We start from the raw sequence: 10545 nt of genomic DNA on the forward strand, positions 1-10545 counted from the left end.
CTTGCCAGGTCATGTGAACATAATTGAGAATTTACCATATGCAAACAAATATGTCTTTTCCAGGGTGAAAGAGGTCCTCCAGGCGTTAAAGGAACTCCAGGAAACATAGTAAGCAACTTTTCAAAACAAAAGAGCATCACATTTTATTTAAGCTCATCAGAGATTTACTTATGTACCTAAGACAAAATCCTTTACTTTTACTCCCCCCCCCCCCCCCCCTTTTTTTTTTACCAGGGTCCAAAAGGCTTGCGTGGCAGCAAAGGCGAAAAGGTGAGCTGTTATTTCACACAATTTGTCAAAAGAAATGTATTGCTTGATACTATAATTATGCAAAAAATGCTAAATAAATAGAATCCTGAGATGTTTATTTTTGCAAATGTTTTCACCAGTACTTTTTGGGATTCCTAGATTTAAAATAGATAAATGTACATAAATTGTGTGTTTAAGTGAATGTGAGTCAAGTACATGCTGCAAATATTCTGTTATGACATATTATGTTATATACCCCATTTCAAAGATACTCTGATAAGCTGAGATGTAGCCACCTTGTCAGACATCACGATAAACTGAAATTTCGGCTTCAAACTATGGAGCAATGTGCTGCTTCAAGTGCCATTTAAGTATTTCTATCAGTATGCTTCTGATCAAAAGCTATGTTTTGTTTGTTTCATTTCTACCAAGAGGCCTATATGTTGTGTCAGGAGCATGTTTTCATCAATATCGCCAAAAACCCTTGACAGCAGGGGGATAGATGGTATTTGATTTGAACTCCTCCCATCCGTACCAACTTCACACTCAAGTGTCATCATGGTGTAATCGAACTTATCTGATGGACCAGGCAACATTCACAACATGTTTTTAAGCGTGCATGCTGTTTTCTGAGCCCTTTCATCATCAAAGTGTGTTCACGTACGGAGCTGAAACGAACGACTGGATGCTTTTCCATTTGCGCCATGCAAGACTGTGTGTGAAATTTGTTCACCACAGTGCACAAAAAGCGTGAAACTCCTGCAATTCTGAGGCGCTAGAACATCAATGAACGTCACAACCTTATCTGCCTGCATGTACTTAGTCTTTATTTACACTTGACTCACTTTTATGGTTGAGCGCGTCAACAGTGAAGTGTGTGGTTGGCTTGATGGCACAGCAACGACATTTGAATGCACGGCTATGAGTCCAAACCCTACAGAGTGATTTCCCATTCATTGTGAAGTGTCAGTAGATCCGGGTTGTGTTGATAGAAGCGCTGCCAGTTGCCAGTCAGACTTCACATTTGTTTGGCTTTTCTCTATTGAAATTTCACAACTGAAATACTGCTGTATAATTCATTCATCACCCGTATTCCTAGTAACTCTCGTTAAACCCTTAATATGACATGCATGACAACCTTTCATGACGTTTTCTCGAAGGTGGACTGTATTGGAATTTTTTGTGCAATTGAAATAATTGTGTTCAGAAAGTGGATTTTAAAATCACATTTCTTTTCAGGGAGACCGTGGCTTACCAGGAATCAGAGGAGAAAGGGTATGAGGATTTCTATGTTGCTTAACAATTGTGACGTATTTAGCCTTAGATTGTACTACCTCTCAAAAAATACATTATTTCTGTTCTGAACAATATAGTATTGTTCAAAGTCTGTGTTGAAAATGCAAAACCCAAAAGTAGCAATGCATTGAAACAAAATAAAATACATTTAGCATTACCAATTAGCCTAAGTGCAAACCCAGAATGGTATAAATGACCTGCTACCACCAGAACTTCCTCAGTTTTGCCCCAATGTGCTGTGTCTATCTGCATGTCTGCATCTTGGCTTCACATGGAAAAGAATGGCCAGAGAACCCTAAAAATCCAGTTGTAAGGCTGATTATTAGAAATGGATAATGTGAGACTAGTGACCAACAGAAATCCATTCAAAAAAACATGAATGTATGAATATATATATATATATATATATATAGGTTACCAATGAATTAGAGGCAACTTGCACATTGTGAAGGACACTACATAAGACAAACCTCAGTGGACAGCCTCCAAAACAAAAATCTTTCTTTCCTGTTTGGAACAAAGCTCTGAGTGGAAACTTTGCTCAAGGGCATAAAGTGAAGCCTGATCAATTTTGAGAGCACATTCTGTGGTCAAATGAGAATAAAATTAATTTGTTCAGATCAAATCCAACGTGTTTGGGGGTGAACCTTTCCATCACTATCACAGTGAATGCGTAGTCCTGACAGTGAAGCATGCATGTGAGAGTGTACTGATGTGGGACCTAATGAGTGAAAAAGGTGTTGGGAAATGACGTGTATACATAGCACCTTAAATGCCTGTGGATATAGCTAAATACTGGCTGACAAGAGGACTTACAGTCTGCAAAAGCTTCGAAGAGAAGGAATTTTCTAGCATAATAGTTCTAATAAGAACTATTATGCAAAACAATATCTAGATAAATATGTAGCCCGACTATAATCCAATACAACACCTGTTGGGTATTTTAAAGAGAAAGACAGAGGGGTGTGCTCACTACTGTTTTTCTGTATACATTATGCATTACCAGCATCATAAAATAATGAATGAATTCTTCCTGACAGGGGAGTGTGCTTCAAATCCAAGGACCTTGTGGATTTAAGGGTTCCAAGGGGGATGCGGTGAGATTCTCATGAATTTGTAACCATTTTTCCTTTTGCTTAGTGAATTAACATTCAGTAGATGTAACACAAGTTTTCATCAGTGTTTGTCTTCTAATCCCAAATGAAAGCATGTTAGAACAACATTATTTACCCTACTGGTCCCTGCACCTCTCTACACAGGTCAACAAATGCATACCTAATAATAAAGAAGAGAAGGAAAATTTACTCTTAGTGGCAAAGCTAAAGCAATCAAAGGCGATAAGCTTACAAATAATGTGTGGAATTCAGAACTAAATACCATAAATATCCAAAGGTGTCTCAACACATACAAACCTTTAAAATTTCAAGATGACCTTTGAGGAATTGAATGGACATTTTGCTTCAGGGTGAGCGAGGTCCACCAGGTTTTGATGGGGATAAAGGAGAGAAGGGTGAAGATGGTCCACCTGGTGTCAAGGTAATGAATCCTGATCATCCTGATTTGAAAAACACAAGGAAGAATATCTCACCGGTAGTTTAGAGCGTAGCAGAGATTACGGAGAAGAAGAAGCTGAACAGCTACTGGTCATGATTAAATCTCAGTTTGGAAACTATCAGCTTGTTTGATACTTCAGTTAAGAATAGCTGGTATAGTATTTGTGACCTAACACCGAAGTATTTTAAATGGTTTCCAAAAGGGCCTAAAGGGAGATGCAGGAACGAAAGGTGCACTGGGACGTTTTGGAGCACGAGGACCAGTAGGCCAGAAGGTAAGTAATGCAGCATGCAGTAGCATGAGCTTAAACAGTCAATCCTTTTCAGTAGTACTGTTTGTGAAATTGTCATTTTGTTCTCCAGGGAGATTCAGGAGAGCCAGGGCTCAATGGAGTGATGGTGAGGCCATTTCAATTCTACAACATATGGCGAGAAAAATTACGTATCAGTTTATGGCAATCAAATACAGCGAACACTCATTTGATTTGATCTTAGGGTCGCACTGGGGATCACGGAGTGGATGGGGCCAAAGGGGACAAAGGGGACAATGGACTAGTGGGCCAGAAGGGCAATCAGGTACACTTAAACAATATAGAACCATTCACATTTCATTTTTAAAGATTCAGCAACTATTTATTTAAAGATTTTGTCATTTATTGGTTTTGTTTGTTGTATTATTTCACAGGGGGATCCAGGAGAACCCGGCTTACCAGGAGACAAAGGCGAGAAGGGACAGAAGGTGGAAGCTATTGTTTTTCACACTGATGACCCCCCACCCCCCACCCCCACCCCCACCCCATTTTAGTTACTTGTGCTTGTTTTATTGACTTAGCTAAAGTCTTTATTTGTGTTTTCAGGGTTTCAGAGGTTTTCCTGGACATATTGGGAGTCCCGGTCTGGATGGAGAAAAGGTTAGTCCTTAATTAGACTCAGATCAGACCAAAGTGAAATTGCATTATGTTGTGTAACAGTTCTAATTGAACAAATCTCCATGTAAACTGTTTGTAAGCTGGAGTGCTGTGAAAAATATTTGCTGATATCTTCTCATTTTTCATATTTCTCACATTTAAATGTTCCACATAATCAAACTGCTATTCATATTTATTTAATATTAGACAGAGATAACCAGTCTTTTATATCACCATGGAGGAATTTTGGCCCACTCTTCTTTGCAGAATAGTTTTAATTTGGCCACATTATATGGATTACAAGCATGAACTACCCTTTTATGGTCTTGTCACAGAATTTCAGTTGGATTGAAGTCCGGACTTTGACTCTGCCACTCCAAAACCTTATTTTTTTTTCTTTTTGAGCCACTCAGAGGTGGACTTGCTTGTATACTTAGGGTCATTGGCATGCTGCAGAACAAATTTGTGTTAAGCTTTAGGTCATCTGCTGATGGTGGATATTCTCCAGGATGGTTTTCTGATAGAGAGCACAATTCATGGCTCCATCAGTTATGTCGTCCAGGTCCTGTGGAACCAAAGCAGACTAAAACCATTACACTCCCACCACCGTGTTTCACTGTTGGACCCATGTTCTTCTTGTGGAATGCAGTATTATTTAGTGATGTTTAGATTCAACAAGTCTGGCAGTAATCATATGTGAGTGTGTCTGGTGAAACTAAACCCAAGTGAATTTGGTCATTTGGTAGATTGATGGCTAAGGGGGCAATTACATTTTAATCAGCTGTTAAAAACTGCATTTTGTGTTTTCTTGGGTTGTCTTTGTTCTATATTAAAATTATTTTTGATGATCTGAAACATTTAAGTGTGACAAATATTCAAAACTAGATTATATCTGTGTGTGTGGGGGGGTGCTTTTTCACAGTAATGTACATTATGACATGATGCTTTTGCAAAACAGGGAGACATGGGGCTACACGGCACCCCGGGTATACCTGGACTGAATGGACTCACGGGGCGCAAGGTAAACATTCAAGAGTGCCTTTATTTTTCTCTGTATCTTCCCTAAGCACAGACAAACTCATCTTGTACTTTCCACAATGTGAATTTTAGGGTGATAAGGGACAAGGAGGAATCAATGGTGCTGATGGTGTTTCAGGAGTCAAAGGGGAAAAGGTTTGTGAATTCAAATCAAATCGCCACCCAGCGTATCACAGATATACTTGTATTTAATCTCCATGAAAAATGTCTGCATGTTTCCCTGCAAACGAATGAATCGTTGACTCTCTTTTGTTAAATTAGGGTGTAGGAGGATTCCCAGGATTCCCTGGGTTTAAAGGGTCAGCAGGAAGCTCAGGAAGGGATGGAGATGAAGGACCACCAGGGCCACCAGGTCCTCGTGGGGATGCAGGGCCAAAGGTAGAGTTATACTTACATCCTCAAAGCATTATAGATACTAGCGCTGTGCTCATTATCAACACTAGAGCTTAATTACGTAATTATATCATGCTGTTCTCTTGATCACGACCTCACTACGTCATTATCTCATGGGAACAAATTAATAGCCATCTATTTGTTCTCTTTTTAAAATGACTTCCTTGCATGTTATGTGGGTCATCTCTGCCTGTGTTGGGTCCTCATTTCAATAAGATCATTGATCAATATTGTCTCCTGACATTTTATAATCTGGCTGTGCTCCCATGCATTGACTTGAAAGAAACATCAGTGGAGCAATTAAATTGTGATCCAAACAAAACCATGTTTTTCGTCCTCATTTGATGGCATACTTTAGTCATGATTTAAGGCTTCCATATTGTGCCTCTTTTCAGCAAATTAATTGGTTTCATATGTCTTCATATTTGTCAGCTCAAAAGATGATTTGTATTAACATGACTGTATAATCCTTGGTTTCAGTCCTGTTCTAAACGGGCTTTAAATGCAGCTGAATTGCTGCTGTCCACGCCCCCTTCAGGAAGAAGACTCTCTTTGCATCTGTGATTGACAGCTAGCAGATGCCACAGACATAAGCAAATGCCTTTACATGGCTTCTAACATTTGACGTTAAGATATTGCCACATTTATAGTACAATTGTTGTTTTTAACTCATGTTTACAGGAAGTTTGTCAGACAATGTTGTAGCTGTAAAATTTGTATTTTAATGGTGCCAAGCTGCAATTAGGAAATTATTGTAAAGGGACTGCCAGTTAAGATGTATTTCACAGACTTAATGGCAGCTTTGAGAAATGGAAAAAGCAAACGCTTAAAAAATTGAAGTTTATAACAACCACAAAACACAATAGAAATGGATTTTCACCATTAAGGACCTTTAATCCATTTTACATTTGCAGTTATGACAAACACAATCTTCCTGAGATATAGTAATTTGACATAAACGGTAGAGTAAGTTGGTACAACACTATAATGTTAAAAGTTTTTTTTTAGCAACCATCAACTTTTTTCAAAGGCTGAAGTGGTGCTGAAGGTATGAATCACAACTCTAATAACACATAGCCATCCTACAGCATTTGATTACCACAATCTTGAACTGAATCCTGCTGTGTAGTCACTTGGTTGACTAAAGCTGAGGTATGGCAGCTCTGAGAAGCCATGGGGATAAATTAGAGAATTTTATAAATAAATACATACATACATTATGTCTCTTGAGGGTAAGATGTTTCTACAGAATTCTCTGTGGTATCAGTGTCTTTAAATATATCTGCTTTAGTTATTCATTTGGTTGGATCATATTCACATTTGGGTCTATGAGGAGAATATATTAGTGTGTGATGAGAACTTGCAGTTCTTCAGTACAGTCATTTAAACTGACAGCCACAGACAGAACACAATGAGGATGAGCTTGATTACAGTCATCACCATGTCTGTGTGAAAAGAGTGGCAGCATGTGCTTTGTGTGCTGTAGCAACGGCTACAGCAGAGACACACACACACACACACACACACACACACACACACACACACACACACACACACACACACACACACACACACACACACACACACACACACACATAGAGAGAGAGGTCTATTTCTGTCTTCAGCTTTCAAGTAATATTTTCCTCAATTAGCTCCTTTCAGCTACAATTACCAGACTCTCAGTGCTGACAGACAATGGCTGGAAACCTCTAATGAGGATATTCCAAGGATGCACCTAATTGGTGTGTCTTTCATACTGTTTAGAAGTGAGTGATGAGATGTGCTGCAATTTTCCTCTTGACGTAACTGAGTTGTATTAGGACATGTATTTCACTGTGTACACTCTGATTTTTTGTCGAACAGGGAGAGAGAGGCAGAAGAGGTCGGTTGAAGCCATGTCAGAGGGGAGCACCAGGGACGCCAGGACAAAGAGGAGAGACTGTATGATTCACTTCTCTACACACATTTCTCCAAGTACATTTATAGTTCAGAAAGTGAGCTTTATCTCCTACAGCTGGTGTGTCTCTTCTTACAGAGGGCTTTCATGTTTTCCATTCATATTCTAAGGTAAATGATAGTAATTATTATATTGTTTTAGAATTTCACAACTACAGTACAGCATTAGTGTATCCCTGGCTCAGACTCATGAGAAATGATGTTCCTAATGCCAACAAAATCATCTCTTCAACTGTCATCGCCTGTTCTTTTTGGTCACGCCATGGAAACGGAAACTAAATACAACACTGACAAATTATCACTTTTGGAAACAAACTCAGTACAGGAGTTAGTGAAATTGATTAAAAACACATTATTTACAAACCCAACCAACATGATACTGGTGATGTTAACTTTTCTTGTTTCCTGGACAATGTAAGTCCAGTATTAACCCTCACCCAGCACTTCTTTTTTTGTTCTCCTGAACAGTGAGCATAAAGCTAAAACAATGAGCGCAATGAATTTTAATCCTCTTTAACCACCTTAAAACCTTCCAGCAAGTCTGAAAGGTCTGTTGTCTTGAAAATATTGTCACAACTAGACCATTTATCAGAGCTAGAAACTGTAAAAACTCTCAAGTTTTCTCCTTTCTACTATTCCTTGCACTACTCATACACTCGCCTCCACAATTTAATCAATTGTTCCTTGTATTATTTCGGATGGATAAGTCCTGATAAGTCCGCAACGGTTGATTTGTAGTAGGATCGCAGACATAGTGTTCTCTTGTAGTCATAGTTACAGTGAAAGTTGTATTGGTCCTTGTGTCATTTCTGTCCTTCCCTGAAAATTTCATCCAAATCCGTTAGTCCGATTTTGAGTTATGTTGCTAACAGACAGACAGACAAATCAATGTCAATTGTCACATAACTCAACAGAGACTCCACCTCCTTGGTGGAGTAAAAATCTCATTATGGACTGAAACAAGGTCAGGATTATAACATCGGAGGCCAACCAACATAAGCGGTAGATGAAAGAAGCCATTGAGATCAGAAGCGAGCCAACGATTCCATTAACCAAGATGAGGAGGGCCTACACCCTGTCGCACACCTGGGATTCCCTCCTCCAGAGACCATCGGACAGCGGGGGCATCACCTGATAAAAAGACACGTCATCACACATCAGATGACGCTTTTCAGGAAGACTACTGACAGCAGTCAGGACATGTAAAGGTTCAAAGTCACCTTTGCTAATTTGTTGGGGGGGGGAAAAGAAACACTAATCTGAGAGTTTTGCCAGAAAGGAATGTGGTTCATACATGCAGTTAGGGGCTCTACATAATCACTGCAGATTTTGGCAGTTTTAGCTGGTTCGTCTTCTGTTCTCATTGACAACAAGCAGATCAGTGTTGAGTGTTACCTGAGATCACCAGACTCTGCACTTAATAGACCTTTTCTGCTCAGCATGTGCAGTGAAGCCAAGAAGAGTCCTGATGAGCCAAAATATGCTAGTCGACAGGTCCTTCTGTGTGTGATAGCAGGATTAAATGCAGTGCAGGTGTAGATAACAGAGCAGCGAGGGTCCACATTTTTTCATCATGTGGAATTGCACTGGTGGGATTTTACTGTGCAGGCCAATAAATTCTCAGAATATTTGAATCCACTTTAAATATGTTTCTCTTTTAGGGTACAGTTGGTGTTGAAGGAGCAAAAGGGGAGAAAGGGGAGCCTGGACTCTCTGTATGTCTTCATTCCACACCAACACAAACATATAGTTGATAACTGACATGTCACTTGAATAATTCTGAATGTTGTGTTTCTCCGTTTTAAGGCTGAAGAAGTGAAGGAGCTCGTCACCCAGGAGGTGGTAGAGAAGTGTGGTAAGAGTGTACATATGTGCATGTGGGTGGTGGGTGTGGTGTCATGGCCTTTGTGGCATTGTCACTTTGTGTGCTTGTACTTTCTGTGCATTTGTCCAGTAAACGCGTGGCTCTAGACAGGCCTACATATTGAGCGTGTGGTTATTTGCTGTAGAGCTCCTGTGGCAGCATCACGGCACCCGTGTGTGTTGAGCCATCTGTTATGTTCTCTCAGAGGAACACACTCCATGGTGCCAGTGACAGTAGAGCCATTCACAAACATGAGACTGCCATTAAGAGAGATGTCTCACCAAGAATCCACTACACGCACCGGACACTTAAAGGATAATTCTGCTTTTTGTCAGAACTTTGTCACACAATATATTTTGACACGACACAGTAGGAAACTACATGTGTCAAACCACAATTAAAATATAATAAACTCCGTTTAACTAATTAGATATTATAAACATGCACTTGTAAAACTGTAATTGGAAGCTTTAAATCATCTTGTTATGTTCCTATTATTGCCTCTCGATTATCTGCAATTATTCCAGGCAACTGATGTGAAATGTATTCTTATTTGCAGGACAATGTTATGATTTTGAATGATTTTAGCACAGAATGTCAAGTCAGGAAACCTCTATCCAAGCAACTCAGTGAGTCAAGAAAAGTTACCTAATATCACTTGGATTACATCCATCATTAAGAAATGAAGGTTATATAGCACATGTCTAAATCTGCTTAGAGCAGGCCGTCCTAAAAAAGTTATCTTAACACCAGTGATTAGGGATGTCCAATATTGACTTTTTTGCCAATAACCGATATGCTGATATTGTCTAAATCTCAATTTCTGATTCATGTTTGTGTCATCACAGGTTTGGAATACAAGTTCATGTACAATCTGTGGACCCAGATGCCACAACTGCAGTGAATGAGAAAGAAAATGAGCCCGAAGAAGCACCGACAGCCACAGCTCGTGACGAAGAAGGTGAAAGAGTGGAAGAGGAAAACATCAGAGAAGTGACAAGTCCTGCCCCTGTGGTCCTTGGAGAAGAAGAGATCCTACCAAACAGCACTGGTAAATATAAATATGATGCAATATAACATGTCAACACACTTGAGCTCTTGGCCAACACGCAGATGCCTCAGAGTGTGACCAAGTGCATGGCTAAATGGTGACACACATCAGACTTATGTGGAGCAGCTGTGATGCGGGCAGTTAGAATGTAATGTGTGAGGTTATGATGGTGACTTTACAACAGAATTACAATAGAACTATGAGGCATTCTGACAACAGAATACAACATTTTGTTAG

The 10545-nt window shown here is 39.6% G+C and overlaps 1 protein-coding gene across 1 annotated transcript in view; it reads left to right on the forward strand.

Annotated features, from left to right (window-relative positions):
* Nucleotides 1–10289, forward strand: part of col7a1l (collagen type VII alpha 1-like) — a 64926-nt gene extending 54637 nt beyond the window's left edge. The window contains exons 91-107 of the mRNA XM_051953287.1: nt 64–108; nt 235–270; nt 1489–1524; nt 2586–2642; nt 3010–3081; nt 3302–3373; nt 3462–3497; nt 3594–3674; nt 3784–3837; nt 3956–4009; nt 4965–5027; nt 5117–5179; nt 5306–5422; nt 7301–7378; nt 9055–9108; nt 9200–9248; nt 10106–10289. Coding sequence (XP_051809247.1) covers nt 64–108; nt 235–270; nt 1489–1524; nt 2586–2642; nt 3010–3081; nt 3302–3373; nt 3462–3497; nt 3594–3674; nt 3784–3837; nt 3956–4009; nt 4965–5027; nt 5117–5179; nt 5306–5422; nt 7301–7378; nt 9055–9108; nt 9200–9248; nt 10106–10161 — 1023 coding nt within the window. The 3' untranslated portion in view covers nt 10162–10289. The remainder of the gene's footprint in view (nt 1–63; nt 109–234; nt 271–1488; nt 1525–2585; nt 2643–3009; nt 3082–3301; nt 3374–3461; nt 3498–3593; nt 3675–3783; nt 3838–3955; nt 4010–4964; nt 5028–5116; nt 5180–5305; nt 5423–7300; nt 7379–9054; nt 9109–9199; nt 9249–10105) is intronic.
* The last annotated feature ends 256 nt before the right edge of the window (nt 10290–10545 follow it).

The sequence above is a fragment of the Acanthochromis polyacanthus genome, chromosome 1 (assembly GCF_021347895.1).
Source record: "Acanthochromis polyacanthus isolate Apoly-LR-REF ecotype Palm Island chromosome 1, KAUST_Apoly_ChrSc, whole genome shotgun sequence".
NCBI classification, from domain to species: domain Eukaryota; kingdom Metazoa; phylum Chordata; class Actinopteri; family Pomacentridae; genus Acanthochromis; species Acanthochromis polyacanthus.